The sequence below is a fragment of the Eulemur rufifrons genome, chromosome 19 (genome assembly GCF_041146395.1).
Source record: "Eulemur rufifrons isolate Redbay chromosome 19, OSU_ERuf_1, whole genome shotgun sequence".
In the NCBI taxonomy this organism is placed as follows: Eukaryota; Metazoa; Chordata; class Mammalia; order Primates; family Lemuridae; genus Eulemur; species Eulemur rufifrons.
Window position 1 is genome coordinate 103,077,677 of NC_091001.1, and position 19,719 is coordinate 103,097,395.

Sequence of the window (19,719 nt, forward strand, 5' to 3'; positions counted from 1 at the left end):
GGAGTAGAAGTGATCGATGAAGATTTATTAAGAATGAATTACCAAGAGCCTGGCTTAACCAGGTGCTATTCTGAGGACCCCCACCCCCGCCCCAGCTCCTCACCCACCCCATCCTCACTTGGCGGGGGAAAAGTATTCGGAGGTACAGAACCTCCCCAGTCTCTCACTGCCTACCCTCTGGGCTCACCATGCACGGGCTTAAGGTCATCAGGACATTCTGTTAGCACTTAGGACTGTCCTCTCAGGGGGCAGAACTTTGTTTCCATGTGTGTTTCAGGTACCACTGGTGTCCTAAGTGTTTGTAGTGAGGTTTGCTTCATCACAGTTTCTTGTTAAATGGATGGATGAAACCATTAGGCCCTAGTCTCTGGTGTCATTTAATGATCCTGAGACAAACAAAGAAGAATATTTAGAAAAAAAAAAAAAAAAAGCACTCAATAGGAAGTGCTTGGATGAATAATGTAGCCCTGCACTTTCTGTTATATAGCCCCTCCTAGGATAGGATAAAGCTATACATGGAAAATTAAATTTAAATTAATTCAAATAAAATTTAAAATTCAGTTCCTTAGTCACGCTAGCCATATTGAAGTTAGTGGCCGCATGTAGCTAGTGTACAGTGTAGACGCAGATGTTTCCATCATCAGAGAAAGTAATATTGGGCAGCACTGTATAAAGAAACAACTTCTCTAGCCATGTCCTGAAAATGCAAACCTGCTTTTAGAGTTCTCCATGGAATCTCTTCTGCCTTCCTTCTTCAAGATCAAAAGGGTCAGAGTTTTGTTCTATCATTAAAAATAACAACTTTTGTTATTTTTGTATCCTTTTGGGAAGACAGAAGTTCTCTTTCCTACTGGCTTATATTGGAGGACACCTCTCAGCCTACTAAATGTGTATACGACTCTACATAGTTGTATGGAACATATGCTGTTTGCACCAAAATCACACTGAGATAAAATTTATTGTCATATAATGAACATTTTCTCAGCATGAACAAACCTTCTGTATTATTTAAACTTTACATGCCATATTAATTGTCCCTCTTTTGGGGGCCTGGATGAAAAGTTGGAAAGTTGCTCTTTTCCCTTTTGTTGTTATTAATTCTTCAAATTCCAAAGTTGTGTGTTTAAGAGTAGATTTAGTAAGTTGTTGATAGTTGACCCTTGATTATTAAAAACATCTGCTTCAATTTTAAAATTATAAAATAAGAATTAGGGGGAAAATCAAATGTTATAAATTTATTTGGGACATTTATTGCCACCACTTTGGAAGCCTTTGAAAATTCCAGCAGAAACCAATACACTTCCATCTTTTTTTTTTTACTTTCAATAAATAATATCTTTGTGTATATGTATATATAGATAGATATACTTAATTAATGAATCATTTAACAGGGTTTTAAGTTTTATACTGCATTCATCCAAACAGCTCTTTCCAGATTGATAGGATGCAAATGAGGTAAGAATTAAGGCAAACCCAAAAGGCATGCAAATGTAGTACATTTATATTCACTGATAATACAAGCTCTTGTGTGTGGACCAGACACAGGAGCCAAGGGCCCCTGTATATGTCTGTCCAGTACTATTTTACAGGAGGATGGTGACACAGCTTATAATTGTTACATTACCATGGGGGGGTCTCAGTGCTACTAACATTATATAATCAAGGATACACGAGCATTAGCAAAACATGTACAAGAAAATCATATAACTTTTTGTAGCACATTTCTGCCCAGGCTTTGGAGGAAGGTTTTTATGAAATGATATTACACATATCACATTGTGGCAGGTTGTTTGTTTTGTTTTATAATATATGCTTTTAAAATTCATTAGCAAATGACATTCTCATGCACACAAGTGTTTCAAACACAAGAAGCAAGTCCATTTATAGGTAGTCCAAGCAATATTTGTGTGTGTGTGTGTGTGTGTGTGTGCATGTGTGTGTGTGTGTGTGTGTGAATAGCTGCAGACTGAATGGAACATTGAGACTTTTGTGCAGTCCATAGTGTTGACACCAGCTCATTTCTGAATGTCGCACTGCAGGAGTAATACAATGGAAGGGTCGCTCTTTGCAGCTTCTTTGAATTCATCCAGCGTAATCTGGTCGTCTTTGTTCTTATCCATCTTGCTGAAAATCTTGTCTACTCGCTGCTCAGGCGTGAGGCCATCCTCATTCATCTTCATCATGATCACAGTGCCCACCATTTTGTAGATAGCCTGGGGAAATGAACATTGTGGATGGTTTTACCAGAAACCCAGGAGGACAAAGAGCTCTTTTTTCCTCCCCTTCACCTGTCTGGATCATACTCATCCTCCAAACCTCAGCTTCCCTTTCCCCAGAGGAGGTTCACTCCTCGTGGTGCAAGTTCCTATGGCAACACGTATCCCCTCCCCCCATCAGATTACATCTCACACTTTATTACAATAAAGTGCTTGTCTTCCCCACCAGAGGGTATATCTGTGTGTTGCTCACTCCTGTAAGTCCAGGGCTTGGCACAGTGTCTGGCCCATAGTAGGTCTTCAATAAATATTGATTGAATGAAAAAACTCCTTTAGCTTGCTGGAGCATTGGATATAGGGCGGGGGCGCCAGAGGGAGGGCTAAGTGAGAGTCTGGCGAAAGCTGGAGAGAGAAGAGAGAAGCAGATCATAGAGTTTTCCTAGGACAGGATAAAGAATTTAACTGTATTTCAAATGACTCCTTAAACCCTATTCAGTAAGAGAGTGATATAATCAAATATGGGCAAATCTGGTGACCAAATGGATACAGAAGAATTTTGGATGACTCCCAGGTTTCTGGCTGGAGGAAGTGGGTAGAAAGGGTGGCTCACTGGTGATATCAGAAATGATGGATTAGGAACAGGTTCGGGGAAGAAAGTGACGAGTTCAATTTTAAACATTCTGAGTTTGAGGTGCAGATGACAATCAACAAGTACTAGCCCTGAAAATTTAGGAAAAGATCAAGTGTGGTCCCAGCTGATAAGAAACTTAGAAACTGATGGGGCTACCAATACAATTGAGCTCTGATGGAAGTTAGTTTAGAAAGAGTCATGGGTCAGGAACTCTGTTTATAAGTTAAAGAATAGAGTGAGAAGATTTCAATCTCAGTCATTTAATTGTATACAATTAATTCTCCTTATGGGAATTTCCTATTTATACAACAATTTTTTTTTCTTAGAAAAGTACCTTAAAAAATAAGTGTCCTTCTATGCAAAAACTTGCATGTGAAGGTTCATAGCAGCATTACTAATAGCTCCAAAGTGGAAACAACACAAACGCTCATCAACTGGTAAACAGATAAATAAAATATATCTATATAATGAGATACTAATATATGCTACAACATGGATAAATCTCAAAAAAAAAAAAAGAAGTCAGACACAAGTGGTCATATATTATTATACGATTCCATTTATGTGAAATATCTATAAAGGCAGCCAGGTTCATGGGCATGAAGTAGAGTGGTGCTTGTCTGAGTTTGGGGGTGTGAATGGGCCTTTGGGCATGAGGGATCTTAGTGGGGGAATAAAAATGTTTTAAAATTGGATTATGGTGTGGTTGCATTATCTCTGTATATTTACTAAAAATCATTGTGATTTTATGGTCTGCAATTTATAACTCATAAAGTTGTTTTTAAAAATGCCAATTAGAGAGAGTAAACCACTAGCAAGTAGCCTTATAAAAAGTTAAAATGCCCCTTGAGAGAAAATAGCTTGTGTGTGTTCACTTTTGTAGCAAGATTGTATTGACTTATGGAAAAATCTAAGAAATTTGTCTTTAAAAGAGGAAGACTACTGAAATTTCAGTTTGTGGACAACTGGTAGACAGGGTCCCGATCAGCCTCACAGCCTGCGTGGAGCACAAGGGAAAAGCAGAGACTGTGCCCGGGGTGCACCGCGCCGGACATTTGAAAAGAGATGAATGGCCCATCTGTATATATGGAAGCCACCGCTCTCACTCTGGCCTTTAAAAGGTAAGATCAAAAGGCCTTCTATGAGGCAATGGATATAAAGACAGCCAGACAAGTGTGCTATTAATAAAGTCAGGGTAATGAAAAATGTGAACACAAGAGGTCCATCTTGGACCTCAGGAAGCAAAGAAAATGGCAGGGTCTCATTCACTGTGTCCCTGATGCAGTTCTGTGATTTGAACCATGAATATGACAACCAAGAAAGGGTGTCCCAGATGCACATTCTTCTTACAGGTTAAGTCAACAAAGGCCGAGGGCATGGCAGACTCGGGACTCAGTATGACCATGCTCCCGGCGAAAATACGGAATTCCTCTAGGCACTCCCAGGCTGTATCAAAGTGTTTAGTATGACCTTCCCTGCAGACAGGATAAATTATTGCATGTGCTTTCCTAGTAAGAAATAATTAAGTCTCCAGTATTCTCTCATTCAACCAGAATGTGTGCACCCATTAGGCCTGTGCCCAGCACTTCAAGTTAGACAGACTGTCCCTCAGGGGAGTTATGTGGCTTTGGCCGTTCTTTCTTCCCACAGCCCCCTACGCTGTTAGCAGCACCGTCTCACTCTACCACCATTGCCTATTCACTTATCTGGGCACCGGCCCTCGGGTCAGCGGGCTCCTCGAAAGCAGGCACTCGTGTCTTTTCTAGTCTGTCTCTCCGCCACCGTGCAGGGAGGCTGGCACCTGGAGAATGGCTGGCTCCAGGCTCTAGGAGCTTAAGTTGGGATGGAAATCTCCAGGGTGAAGTGGGCCAAGGCAAGGTTTGAAGGGTGGGAGGATGAGGATGGACACGGAGCCCTGAAGAACGCTGCAGGTGGAAGCAATGGTGTGAGTGAAAGTACCCAGTCGGGGGTGCAAGCATGGGGCCAGAGGCAGAAGGAGAGGCCAGAGCCCAGAAGAAACGCAAACACACTGATCTCAGACCAGCCGCAGCGATGTGCAAGCCCGTGCCCGGGGCACGTAGCGCCTGCTCTGGAAAGGTTCTTGGCTGAGTGAATGAGAAGCTATTGAAGCCCGGGAATGCCGTCATGAGAGCGTCACTGTAAGAGTACAGGTAGCTGGCCATGAACAAAGGGAACCTGGAGGCAGGAAAACCTGCGATGGCGCAGGTGCTGGGGACTGGCACCTGGCAAAATAACGGAGATGGAGAAGGGTGAGCAGGGCAAGAAGGAGCAAAGGGGGAAACCGGGCGGAAATGGCTGAGCACTGAGGGGGATGGTTTTTCCAAGGGAGAGAAAACAAAGCAGATGCTTAAAGATAGTCTCGAGAAATAGCTACCATTTATGGAGCATTTACTGTGAGAGCAGAAGTGTGACAGGTCTCACTTCATCATTGTACAGGCTCAGGGGGAGGTTTGATTACCCTTATTTGTTCAGAAGAACATGGAGGCTTTGGGGCGCAAAGTCCCACAGCCGGGAAGCCAGAGTGTGATCTTCAAGCTCCCTCCTGTGGTCTCCACGTGTGTGTCCTCCCAAATTCCTCTGTGTAAATCTTTCCCCTCAAGGTGCTGGTATTGAGAGGTGGGGGTCTTTGGGAGGTGATCAGGTCATGAGGGTGGAGCCTTCACAAATGAGATTAGTGCCCTTATGGAAGGGGCCCCAAAGAGCTGCCTCATCCCTTCCACCAAGTGAGGACACAGGAGGAAGGTGCCTCTATGAACCAGAAAGCAGGCCTCACCAAACACCAAAACTGCGGTGCCTGGATTTCAGACGTCCAGCCTCTAGAACTGTGAGAAATAAATCTCTGTTGTTTATAAGCCCCCCAGTCTACAGTATTTTGTTACAGCAGCCTGAATGGATTAAGACACTCTCCTGACTGCTGTCCCCAGCCATGACAGACTACCTTTCCTGACCTGCCTTCCCCTGTAAACTAGAAAACTGGGCAAAAAATAAATTAAAATAAACAGCTGTTTTCAGACTTTACAACTGACAGTGCAGGACTGCAATTCCTAAAAGAAGGGGAACAAAGTAGATGAGCCATGTGATCTCAGCTTCCTACCCGGAGGCCTTCCTGGCCCATGCAGGGGAAGGAGAGCCCCAAGCAGGGCCTGGGTCTCACCGACTGGAGGAGACAACAGTTGGGGGGCTGCAGGAGTGGGGGGTAGGCTGAGTTAGCCAGAAATGTTGGGGCAGAGGACCAGAAAGGAGGGAGCTATGCGCAGACAGAGCTCTAGAAATCTGCCCAGGGGTCTTGCCAATCTTCACCTGAAAACTAGGCTGCACAGGGAGAACAAAGCTCCACAGAGAAGGCTCTGAACAGTAAGCTGAACAACTCTGGGCCTGCACTTAGGCCGCAGAACATTCAGCTCTGAGTGCAGACAGCTTGCTGAATACCTGGGACATTCAGCAGAAGGGCTATTGCCCATTTCTCTTCTTTTTAAAGCAAACTCTTGCAAGAGTTTCCTCCACTCTTGTTCTCTTGGGCTGCTCCAATTAGGATTTTGCTCCGGACTCTGCTGAAACTCTTCTCTGTTTGACATGATGGCACCTTCCTTCCCCCTTGAACCATTTTCTGCATTTCCCTCCAGGACTTCTCACTCTATCTTTTTCCTTTGACCTTATTAACCATTCTTTCCCAATCTTCTGTACTGACTGCTCCTCCTGTTCCTCTCTTCTAAACATTAGGATGCCCCGGGCTCAGTCCTCTGGAAAGCTCTTTTCTATTTATACTGGCTCCCTGGGAGATCTTACATACCTTCATTCATTTAAATACCTGAGTAAGTCTCACCACAGGGCTGGTTCCCATCAGCCGACGCAGAGAGACCTCACTGGATACACAAGATCACCAGTGATGGTCCCACGTTGCTAGCAGAGCTCGCTAACTCTGAAGAAAACCTACTCTCCCTCTGCCCTAACAAAGTTTAAAAACATGCTTTGAAAAGATCACACTAATCCACATGTAACTGACCTGTCAAAACAAAGCTCAACACTCTCTAAATGAACACAACAAAGTACAAATACTATAATGTAACATTCACAATGTCCAGGAACAAATAAAAATTGTTAGACATGCCAAGAAGCAGGAAAATGTGACCCATAGCCAGGTGAGACATCAGTGAACGCCCATGTTTAAGAGGAAAGAGGAAGGAGGAGCTAGAAGTGACGGGAGAGACATGGAAGAGCTCAGAGAAAGAAAGGCAGCCGCCGACAGTCGGGAGCTGGCCTGCTCGAGCCCTGGGCCTCGGTGCTGCCGTGAGCTGGCCTGTCCCGCACAGCCCGGACTTGATGTTCCCATGTCAAACATAACCGATTTCACTGAAAGCCTGTGACCATGACGGAGCAAGACAAAAACAAGACCTCTCTGTCATTATGTCTGAACACAGACAAAACATTGTCCAGGCCACAAAACACCAAGCGTTGCTCCCTGCTATTAAGAGTGACTACTGCTTCTTCAGCAGTTACAGCTTTGCCAAGGTCTATCTGCCTCCTTCTTGCTTTACTGAGATACCCAATCATAGAAGTGTCCCCACTCTCTGACAGTCCCCAGCCCAGAGTGGGCCCCTGCTTCCTCCCCAAGTCACCCTCCCAAGCCCAGATCTCATAAGTCCTCCCTGACACCCTCTTACTGAACTGCCCCATGGTTTCCTCACCACAAGAGGTAATAAATCAACTTGTGCAATGCAGGTGTGTCCTTGGGGTCTTTGAAGGGCATTGACAAGGATTAGAGAGAGGGTTTGGGGGAGGAAGGAATCAGTCACCAGTGGGAAAAATGGCAAGAAGTCAAAGAGGATGATAAATGTGAACAAACCTATTTTTATAGGAAGGTCCGAGAAAACCTGGGGAGAGCCCAGTGAAATGTGGAAGATGGACAGAAGATTAAAGAGGGAGAAAGATGAGACAGTGAAGCTACAGGTTTAGAATTTTCATGCTGTGTCTCTTCTGATAGCCTGTTTGGAAGAATATATTTAATTGAACGAAATGAATACAGAGAACTGAGATGTTAGTTTGCTAGGTATGTTCGAAGGGGAGGGGTCGGTGAAGATAAAGGAGGAGCCAAAAGAGGAGGAGAGACCAAAGATGCCGGAAGAGGGGAAGGGTAAGAGACAGAGCCAGGCCTCTGAGGCAGGCAGAGAACTGGCGCTGGGAGCCACGGGCGGACGGGGGTTGGGAGGGGGCGGTGGGAGGACAGTTCTTGCCCTGCCGCAGGGGAGCACTGCCAGAGTGGTGGGGAGGCTCTCGGGGTTTTGGCTCCTGTTTCTTGCAATCATCCCCAGTGTTTGGCCGGGGCTTTACCCCAGCTCCGGGATGGAGCACCTGGCTCTGGCCTACAGCGAATAGGACATTCCTCTCCTTGGGTCACAGCGGTTGGTGCAGGGGTGGGCGCCCACGCTAAGACATTCAATCAAAGAAAGGCCATCCATCCATTCATCCACCGTCGAGTGCCTGCCAGGCTCCAGGCCCGTGCTAGGCTCTGGCGACACGGCGGCAGCGAGCAGTCAAGAGTTCTCACAGAGGCTACCCTCCGTTACACAGTCTATAGTGCAAGGTGATCTGGAGCAGGGAGAACTGCGGTGACAAAAACCCTTCGTGGTCAGGGTTAGATTGCACTGGGGTAGCGGTGGGCACATTCGGGGAGGGGTGCAATGAGGGAGGAGCCTGGGGAGGCCAGGGGAGGGCGCTCTGGGCAAAGCAGGAAGAGGTAGACAGCCCCGAGTGCAACTGAGCGTTAGAGGAAAACCAAGAAGGCCACCTCCACTTGCGGAGCGCAGCACGGCGGGGGGCTGGAAGAGGAATCCCGGGAGACTTGCAAACACCTCGGGAAAAGCCTGTTTGTTGAGGGAACCTGCAAGGACACCTCCTGGGAGCACTGGCAGCCCCTGATGCCACCAGGAGAAGCTGGAAAGAGGAAGAGGGGACAACATATCTGGCAGAGCAGTGCTAAACCACGCGCTGGAGAAACCGAGCCGGTAACAACTTTGTGCCCAGTAAGGCTTAAGTTTGCAGAAGACCTGGTAGTGAGTGAGTGGCTGTTTAAAATGTCCACGGCCAGTTGACAGTAAGGGCCGGACAGCGTGGTTCTGGGACCTCCCCAGCACCGCCTGCAGTGGGGACAGCGCGAGAGAAGTCCGGGCCGGCGCGCAGCGCGCAGGGCTCCCCAGGCCCCACCAGTCCCAGCCTCACCTCGATGATCTCCAGCATCTCAACTCGGGTGATCTTGCCGTCGCCGTCCAGGTCGTACATGTTGAAGGCCCAGTTCAGCTTCTGCTCGAAGCTGCCCCTGGAGGTGATGGACAGAGCGCAGATGAACTCTCGGAAGTCGATGGTGCCGTCCCCGTTCTTGTCGAAGGTTCGGAAGGCGTGCTGGGCGAACTTGGAGGCGTCTCCATAAGGGAAGAACTGCAAAGCACAACACGCACAGTCAGGCGCCAGGGGGGCAAGGCGTCGGGGCGCGGAGGTGGATTCCCACCGACAGCCCCGCGGCCCTGCGTGCTGTGGCCCGACGCCCGAGGGCAGGCACAGGCAGAGGGGAGGCGGTCTCCCATGTGCTCACGTACAGGCCCCACATCGGTTCCTGTGGGTGGGGCTGGTGCCCCTGGCTTTCAGCTGGGGGTTCTAGAATCAGTCAACAAGCACGAACTGATGCGGGCATTCCTCCTTGGTGGCGTCTCTGGTCACTCCCCCAGGGACAAGGACTGAGGCTGGCAGCAGGTTTCCCTCCCACACAGGGTGGTGCTACGTGAACTTCCACGCTCCTCTAGGTGTGAAAATCCAGCTCCACCACCCTTCGAGGCCGGTGGGAGGGTCCCTGGACCTGGTTTCTCTTGCCACGACTCTGTCCCCAGCCCACAGCCATCCCCTCCCTGGGTGAGGTTCCAGTTTCTGACTCCTTTTTACAGGGACTTTTCTTTTGCAGAACAGACATTTAAAACCCATTAAAAATAGAACATGACTGGGCTTATTTTTGAGAGACATAAAGAGGTTTCTTTACAGAGCCAGCAGCCACCAGGGGTGCGTGGGAGATAGAGAATGGACGGGAGGAGAAGGAAGCAGAGAGCAGGAGGAGGGAAGCCTGCAGGGAATCAGCAGGCTGTGGCCTCTGTCCCCCATGGACACGAGCCTAGGCCAGTCACAAACAGCAGGTGGTTCTGATAATCAACAAGCAAACAAGAAAATGTAGGAAAAACTCTTCTGGACATTGGCCTAGGAGAAGAATTTATGACTATGACCCAAAAGCAAATACAACAACAATAAAAATAAATAAATGGGACTTAATTAAATTAAACAGTATCTGCATAGCAAAGGAAATAATCAACAGAGTAATTAGACAACCTACAGAATGGGAGAAAATATTTGAAAACTATACATCCAACAAAGGACTAATACCCAGAATCTACAAAGAACTCAAACAAATCAGCAAGAAAAAAAAACCCAAAGAACCCTATCAAAAAGTGGGCAAAAGACATGAACAGATTTTTTTCAAAAGAAGATAGACAAATGGCCAAGAAACATATGAAAAAATGCTCAACCTCACTGATCATCAGGGAAATGCAAATTAAAACCCATAGTGGGATGCCACCTTACTTCTGTCAAAATGGCAATTATTAATACATTAAAAAACAGTAGACGTTGGCATGGATGTGGAGAAAAGGAAATGCTTATACACTGTTGGTGGGAATGTAAATTAGTACAACCTCTTATGGAAAACAGTATGGAGATTCTTCAAAGACCTAAAAGTGGGCCTCCATTTAATGTAGCAATCCCACTACTGGGTATTTACCCAAAGGAAAAGAAGTCAGTATATCAAAAAGACACCTGCACCTGAATGCTTATCACAGCACAATTTACAATTGCAAAGATGTGGAATCCACCTAAGTGCCTGTTAGGTCTGGTGGAGGGTAAACAGGTGGCAAGGAGGTGGCTAACGGGGGAGAGAGGGAACCCAATTCTACTGGGAACCAAACTGTGGCTAGGAACTGTTCCCTGGTGGGAATATACATAGTAAAATGTTCCTGATAACTGTTAACCGACTCAGAGCTCATTACCATCTAATTAGCCTAACATGGGTGGAGCTTCATGGAGAATTCTAGAAAAGACACATGTGCAGAAAGGGAAACTATCATATAACCTACCGTGCTGTGTAACCTGTCATGTGATCTCTTATATAACACCAACGTGTCAATCACCCCCAAAGGCAGGAAATGGCAACCAATCCTGCCAGGGGAAAGGCGGGACAAACTAGTGAGCTTATAAAAGGCAACATGTGCTCAGCCTCCAGCATCCTTCTCCACTCCTGGAGACTGACCCGTCCTACTCTCTCTGGAGAGTATTTTCCCTTTGTGTAGCTTTCTTTACTTTCACCCTTTCTTTTATGTGATAAACTGTTTGTATGAAGTTGCTCTGTGTTTGTGATCACTCCGTCATCGGCTCAACTCAGTACCATTACTCATCCTTGACACTGGGAACCGGGGACCAGGGAACATCCACACAGATGAAACTAACATGCCCATAAATTGATGACTGGATAAAGAAAATTTGCCATATATATATAGATAGATAGATAACATGAGTACTACTCAACCATAAAAAAGAATGATATAATGTCTTTTGCAGCAACTTAGATGGAACTGGAGACTATTATCCTATGCTCAGGAATAGAAAAACAAACATCACATGTTCTCACTTTATAGGTGGGAGCTAAATGATGGATATTATGGTCATAAAGTGATGTATGGACATTACAAACTAAGAAGAGAGGAGGGTGGGAGGGGAGTAAGGGATAAAAAAGTACCTATCAGGTACAATGTACATTATTCTGGTGACAGGTACACTAAAATCCTGACTTCAGCATGATACAATTCATCCATGTAACAAAAGACACTTGTATCCCCTAAATCTATTGAAATAAATTTTTTTTTTTTAAAAAAAAAGACGTATCATGAAAAAAAAAAAAAAACAAGCAAACAAACTGCAAAGCCTCAAACAAAACCAACAACAAACTATGTACTATTATATTTTAAAGCAGGGAATGTGTGTATATGTTTCTGGATAAAGAAATCCAGCAACTGCACGGTCTGCAGCAGATTACTGAGGATGCTCGTTGGTGCTTCTATTTCTTCATAAGTTTTGCCACTTGCCAAGTGAGCCAGGCTGAGCAGCCTTCACACAGATGGCCTCTCTGTGCCCACTCTGAGCTGTCTCCCTTTAGGAGCCTTGGTCAACCTTTCTCACTGTGCACCCTGCCCTGAGTCCTGCTGAGCTCTGCTCCCCACTCCTCCTACACCTAGAAGCACATTGGAAGTTAGAAAATTTCCCTCCAGAAATAAAATATACATTTCCACAGAATGATGTGATATGTGAGGCCCAGAGAAGAGCCAAGCATTCCCCGGGGAAGGAGAGGCTTGTATTTCAGTAGCACCCACTTCTAGACACAAAGATCTGTTCCAGGTTTTATTACTGTGTAACAGATCACCCCAAAATTTAGTGCCTTAAAACAGCAGTAATCATTTTATTATCTCAGAAAATAAAAATTTCAGGACCACTTATTGTTTCATCAAATAACATGTCTTTTCCCGGCTATTAAGAACAACATTCTCCTTTTGTTCCCCCATTCCCTAAACACATCTTCTATTTCTGCTGTCCTTCTTTTTTCATTATTCATCAAAATTTGCCAAGGCTTTTTTCACCCTAGGTGCTGGGCATATAGAGATCAACCCGGCAAGGTCCCTGTGTTTCCGGACCGCACAGGTGACAGAGGAACCCAACAGGAAGTGTACATTGGTTATGTTATCTGAAAGAACTGTAACAGAGGAGTGGACAAAGTATTCCTCAAGTTCAGAAAATGAGCTGTTGGTTTCAAGGAGGAGAGCTGCAGAGGGAAGATGATTCCTTCCTCTTTGACCAGCTCAGCAAGACTCCCACCCCCCCACACCCCCAAAGCTACTCAGGAGCTTGGCATCTGAGGACAGGCGGACAGGTGCTGAGTGTTTTGAACTGAGCAATTTTGAACCTGAAACTTTCTAAATAGGCCAGTTTGTCCCTCATGTGCCGTGTGCATGAGTGGTCTTCATCCCTTTCTAGGCAGACGCCATTTGCTGATGTGTCCATCTGCCTGGTGGTCAGGGTCCTGCGTGGACCTGGTACCTGTGAACCGGGGTCAGAGTAGAGCAGGGCGAGTCCCTGGGCTGATTCCCAAGGCCCCTGAGTGCCGTTTACCCGTCAACTTTTCTATGTGCAGTGACAGGAGACCACTGAATATTTTTCTTCATTCGTGTAGGTTTCTGGCAGTGTATAACGCTTTAACTATCTTATTTCTCACAGCCTACTTTTAGGTTAAGGGATATTTGACAGTTTTATCTAAAAATAGCTGGGCACCTTAGGTCAGTATATTAAAAATTAATTTAGGTCTAAAAATCCTTGAGAAAAAAATCGATTGTAAATTTTGAGTTATGGAAGTTACATGTGCCTTGCAGAAGGCCTATTTACAGACTTTTATAGCCAACATATTTACTTCAGAGCTGAGTGTGCTCAAGAGCCCTCAAATATCTGGAGGGGTTGTTTCCTTTAGAAAATTCATCCTATTATATTCTGAGTACTTTGAGTTTTTTTCTAATCAGGGGAATGCACTTTCTTTTGAACAAATAATTAAACTAGATGGATCATCATGGAGAAATGAAGCCATGCTCCCTTTAATCTCATTAGGAAGAAGTCAGCGTCTTGAACTCAGGTTCACTTCTCTAGGAGAACAGGGCCTGAGAAGGACAAGCATTTTTTGCATATTGTTGCTCAAAAAATTTCTTTTTTTAAAAATTCAATATATTTTGCTTCAACTCCTGCATTAAATGTTGACAAGGAAATAATTTTTGGTGGCTGTAATAATCTACAAATCTTTTAATATAATAGATAACAAGAACTTTGGGGATGAAAATTATACATATGCACACACACATATGTATAAAATATATGAGTATTATCTCATTTAATCCTTATGACAAAACCTGGCATTGTAAATTCCATTTTGTGGAGGAGGCAACTGAAGCCGGAAAAATCAAAGTACTTGCTTAAGGTTCCTGGCTGGCTGTTTCAGAGGATGATAGGTTTGCATGCAAATCTGTCCAACCTTTTCCGCTACACTTTTATATTTCTTCTAATTAAGTGTTAGTCGAGGAAATAGTCTTAAATCTACATTTGACGAAGCAAATTCATTGCATTATATAATTCATAACCTTCCATCACCTCTAAAGCTTGAAATCCTCTGCTGTGAGTACTTATCGCCACCTTCTGGCAGTACATACACACTGCAAGGCAATGACGACGCTACTGGAGGTTATTTTTTGACTCATTCATTAACTCAACAGACATTTATTGAGTGGCTTCTGTGTGAAGGACTATGTTAGCAGAATACATAGAGCATTAAGGATCGTGGGGGAAGTATATATTAACCAAACCACCACAAAAATAAGTGTAAAATTACAGTATGACAATTTACAAGTGTATAGAGCTGCAAACAAATGTAATGGAGATGGTATTATGAGTTTCAAACTTAAAAAGAAATAGTGTGGGGTCCCCTCCCCACACCCTAGCATACGGGCTGCTGACAATTCATTTTTCTTCATCATAGCCTAGAGTTTCACAGACTGAGCCTTCCTGGGATTATACAAATGTTGACTGCACCCGACTGCATCCACACTCCTCCCTGAACCGACCAACTGCAGGGGAAGAAAACTCCAGGAGCCGCTTGAGCTACTTGTCTCTCCCCAGGCAGACGACAGGGGTCTTTACATGGTTTAACCAGCTCCCTCCGTGGCCACTGCATGAGCTTTTCTTACAGATAGTGGGCCCAAGCCATGTGTCTCTTTCTTTTCAGTCATCTATCTAGTTATGAATATTAAAAGATTTGTTTCCTCTAAGAGGAGGTGAATGAGTACCAGACACATTGTGCTGAATATGTGTCATGTCATTAGCCTCTGTGCCTCTAGGGCCCCACCCAGCGTGGGCACACAAAGGCTGCGGGAGGGCTGGATTAAGAAATGGCCTCAAAACACTGTGCTTCTGTCCCCTGACACAATCCTCCCTCTGCACCCCCATCCCAGCCCTCCTCAGCTCCATCTTCCTGCCTGAATATCTCATCCTTCCAGAGGTTGTACTAAATTCAGAGAAAGTGTGCAATGTTTCCCACAACAGTCTCCCTCTGCAAAGACCCTTGGTGCACTGGCCTAATGTATGGAGGATGCAGCGTCCCCAGAAGTCCCCCAGCCCAACCTGTGGGAGGGGTGGGGTTGGCACAGCAAGGCTGTGGCTAGGACCTGCCCCAGCCCACTGTGACGGCTGATGTGCTGTGTCAGGAGGGGTGGGCTCTCTCCAGGGCTCTGCCCGAGGCCCAGCTAATGCCGGGCAGCCCTCAGACTTCAGATTTCTGCCCATTAGTCTGCCCAAACTAGAGCTCATGATAGGATCAAAAACCAGAAGAGTATCATTGGACTGCTCTGCTGCTCACAGGCTTGGAGGGGTCTGCCATCCAATCCCTATACGACACAGTTGCTTTTAAAACGCCCTCACTCGGGTCAATTCTGTTTTTTTTTGTTCTCAAATGTCAAAGGCCCACATTGCCTGGCCTGTGAGCACACAAATTCAATCGCCTCCCCAAGAGTGGAGTCTTCTTTATTGCACCCCTAGAATAGCGTTGCTGCGCCTCTGAGGTCATCTCTCTCAACCCTGACAGAATTAGCTAGCGGCTTCTAGCCTCTTCTGGACAACCCAGGCTTGTTCCTGCCTCCTCAGGCCCCAGCCTGCTGCCCAGGCCCTACTACGGTACAGCCATTGTTATTTCATGGTGACTTTCATGGGGTATGGCCCTAAGGAGGTCTTTTACATAGATAGAACACCTTGGCTGATTCTCTCAACAACGTTAGCACTTGGAGGAGGGTCATTATTTTGGGTCAGGTGACTGGCATAAGGTTACACCACTGAGCGCTAAGGGAGTGGGTGGGATCAAACTCAGCTCTGTCTTTGTCAGCGCCCTGGCTCTTCTGAGCACCCCTGCCCACCACTGAAGCCCCTCTCCTCCTGCACCGGCCTGCAGGAAGGTCTCTGGACTCTCTCTTCTGGGTCTTGTCCTCCCTCGGCTACGCTGCACCTGGTGGCTCCCTGAAGGGGTCCGTTGCTCACACCCCACCAGGCTGCACTTTGTTTCTGGCCTGTTGGGCTGCCCAGTCCTGTGGAAGCCTCCCAAGCCAGGGGCTCCTCAGGTGAGCTCATTCACAACGCCTGCCCTGGGAGCTGAGGCCCCAGGGTGTGTAACCAGCCTCTCCAGTGGGCCCCTGCAGCCAGGCAAGAGAGTGGTCGGCCACGGGGCCTCAGAGCACTGGCCCTGGGCTGCTGGCTGATGCGGTGCCCTTGAGGGTTAACTGGCCATTTGATTTTGTCTTTCAGCTCTTCACACCCACGAGGCCTAACCCCATAACAAGGACCCCACTGCCGTGGCTGCCTCGGAGAACATGTGTTGCTTCCTAACTCCCCCTGCACCCACCCTCAGCCCTTCCATCCATCTTCCCTGCAGCTCTGGAAGGAACCCTGCACACCCTGTTTGGCCAAGTCCAGCTCCCACACCCACCATAGCATCTAACTGATCTCAGAAGAAGGAACAGGACTGTTCCCAGGCCTCGGAGACCCGTCCATGTCCAGCTCCCACCTCCGTGTCCAGCTGCCAGTCCCTGTGGCTCCCTTGTCCCACAGCTGCCTCCATTTCTGCGGCCTCACTGGCTCTCTTGCCACAGTCGTGGGGCCGTGGCCCTGCTGCCCCCATGGTGGTCTGAAAAGCTCCTTTTCTGCCCTCGGTCCAGTTAACCCTGTTCATTCTTTAGACTTTGATTCCACCTTCATTTCTCAGGGAAGCCTTCTCTGAGCTTAGGTCAGGCCCCCTATTACACCCCCACGTCACTGGGCCCCCTCCTTGGGAACGCTTATCACGATTGTGAAGAAATGTTCACAAGATTGCTGATCCAGGCCCTTCCCCCCAGTAGACTCTAAGCTACATGGGAGCTGGCAATGACCTGGCTTTGCCATCCCTGTAAGCCCTGGTGCCTAGTACAGGGCCGAGCATACAGTCGGTGCTCAGTAAACGTCTGTGGAATGCACAAGTGACTCAGCACAGCAGGTCTTTTACAGGCCAGTGGAGACGGTAGCAAATCCACTCACTGACCAGTGAAAGGGCTGAGATGTGCCCTGAATGTTGCCTTAAGTCCTCTGTGCTAAAGCAGCTCGCCCTTTGGCCCGAGGATGCATCCCCACGACTGCTTCAGCCGATGATTCATGAACGTGTGAATCATCCCGGAGCAGAGCATGCACTTGGTCACATGGATGAGAAGGGAAGAGAGACATTTCCCCCTAATTAGAAAGGGTGAGTCCAAAAACCGTCTTTTGCCAAAGTGTTCATTCAACAGATACTCACAGGAGTCCAGCCGGTGCCTGGCCGGATGCTGAGCTCTGTGTGGGCAGGAGGGAGGGCGAGGTGAAGCGACGGAGTCAGAAAGTTAAGCCCTGGTCCCTGCTCTCCAGCAGATGCACCAAATCAAAGGCAGATGCAGCCCAGCACGTGAGCTCCTTGCACACCTGGGTTCTCTGGAAAGAGGTTAAGGACATGCTCACCCACCCTCACTCCGAAGGGGTCACCGGATCCTGACGTTGTCCTTTGGAGCTGCTCTTTCACTGGGTGACAACATCCACTTCCTGTAATCACTGCTTCTTCACCGTTACAGTCTTTGTTACAAGGCAGCCACTATGAGCTCACGGTTCTTATATAATTACTTCTATTTGAGAAGAAAATTGGCCTTGAATTAAATTTCTAGAGAAGGGGCTTTTCCTCCTGGGGCAAAATAAGCGATTTTCTTCTATGTCCTAGACCAGATCTCTCTGTATGCATATGCTGCTCCAGGACGGGCATGAACTCCCAGAGAAGTTCTCTTGCTTCTTTATAAAAAATAAAACACAGGCAGTAAAAATCCACACTCCTCACTAATTTCCACAACTCCTTCACTTTAGAATTCTCTCCATGGAAAAAGCCTAAATCACCTGGATGTTAAGGGGAGGGTTATGCTATGTTCTTTATTGTACCCTCCCTGCTCTCAGATAAGGCTCTGGTATTCTGTAGGTGCTTTACAAATGCTTATTGTATTAAGATGGATAAAGGAAAAAGTTTATTGCAGAGAAAAAGATGCTGACTGAGTGACAGAGGGTCTGGGTGTGACTCAGGTCAAGCCATCTTGTCTCTCAGGACTTGCATTTGCCTGGATGTAATATGAGGGATAAAATCAGATAAACTATAAAATTCCATTTAGCTGTAATGTTTTATTTAGTTTTTCTGATTCTGGAGGTAAAATTTAAAAAGAGAAGGAAGAAAAAAGAAAATAATGAATTTGACAAATGGATAGTACTTTTATGATTTTGGATTTGTCATTGACCAAAGCACCTACTGCTCCCTTGTGTCTAATGCTCTAATTACAGGATCAAAGTTTTGAAAGGAGAATACATTATCTATCTATCTCATATCTCTACCTCTATGTCTATGTCTGTGTCTGTAACTGTGTCTATATCATGTCCCTATCTTTGTCTCTACACCTACACCTATACTTAAATCTAAGTTTCTCTCTCTCTCTCTCTCTGCCTCTACTGAAAGTGTCACAGACCCTGAAGGATACTCATTGGTTGCTCAGATTTTAAAATCAAATGAACTCTCTTTTTACTTCCGTACAAGACACAATTTGCACTATAAATTGGGTCAATGGCACCTTGATTTTGGGCAGGGGATTCCTCTAGTACTTCTCTTGCTGATAAATCTTGAGCCACTGACTTGTTGCCATTTGTTATCAAAATAGGATGTCAATAGTAAACTACACTCTGGAAATTGTGACGAGTTTCTATTTCGAGCCAATCTGCTAAGTTAGAAAGAGGCAAGGGGAGGCAGACTCAGAGGCACACCCACAGCTAATTGGCAACACAGGGCCAGCCCAGGCAGTGCAGGGCCAACCAGCGAGAAGCAGCTGGGTTTCCCCTTGCAGGATGTGCAAGGTGCATCCTGATATATCTATATAGTCCTTTCATTACCTTCAAGCCCAAACGGGATCCAGGTCATCCAGAGTCCAAATTTGCCCCAAACCAGTAATCCAGGTGAGGCAATGAATTTTGCAACATGAGACATTCTGAGGGGTTAAAGGCCTCCCTCTCCCCTGAGGGCCAGCCAGGGCAATATATCCCTCCACCCTCACCAGCCCCTTAGCAAGAGAACAGAAAGATCTGACCACCCCAGAAGATCCCTGAACAAAACTCCCAGCTCTCTATTTTCAGAACTTGTTTGGATTCAAAGGCCTGATTCCAGGAGAAAGTACTGTTTACAGCAACTTAGAATCTGGGGGCTGCCAGGGAAGGATGAGGGCTTATTTGGGAAAGGCCAAGAGATTCAACTGGAGTCAGAACTCAGGGACACAAAGAGCAAGAACATAAAACCCACACAAAAGGGTGGCCACGCCAGGGCACCAGAGATCTCACCATTTCCTTATCCTCACTGCAGAGCATCCAAGAGAGAGAGCTGCATGGGCTGTTGAGATATTTCCCTGGGATGGAGCCCTCCTGTGCTCCTCTCTCGTCTCAAACCCCAACTCACTGATTTTTCCTTTCCCTGGGAAGTAACCTCAGAAAATGCGATCTGATTCTTGACTCAGTGGTCCAGAAGAACCAATGTAGAGATTAGATCTCAGGGCAGAGGTAGAGTGTCTGGAGATTTTGCCAGTAGGGTCCAAAGCTAGGATCCTCCCACCCTACTGA

The 19,719-nt window shown here is 46.4% G+C and overlaps 1 protein-coding gene across 4 annotated transcripts in view; it reads right to left on the reverse strand.

The window, feature by feature from the left end:
* Nucleotides 1–353: 353 nt before the first annotated feature.
* The window catches only part of VSNL1 (visinin like 1), a 107,385-nt gene continuing 88,019 nt past the window's right edge, over nucleotides 354–19,719 (reverse strand). For 3 of the 4 annotated variants that reach the window (XM_069494492.1, XM_069494493.1, XM_069494491.1), the window contains exons 3-4: nucleotides 9,085–9,300; nucleotides 354–2,213 (exon numbers count right to left, since the gene is read on the reverse strand). In XM_069494492.1, coding sequence (XP_069350593.1) covers nucleotides 2,016–2,213; nucleotides 9,085–9,300 — 414 coding nt within the window. In that variant the 3' untranslated portion in view covers nucleotides 354–2,015. The remainder of the gene's footprint in view (nucleotides 2,214–9,084; nucleotides 9,301–19,719) is intronic. The other variant, XM_069494495.1, reaches the window with a different exon arrangement.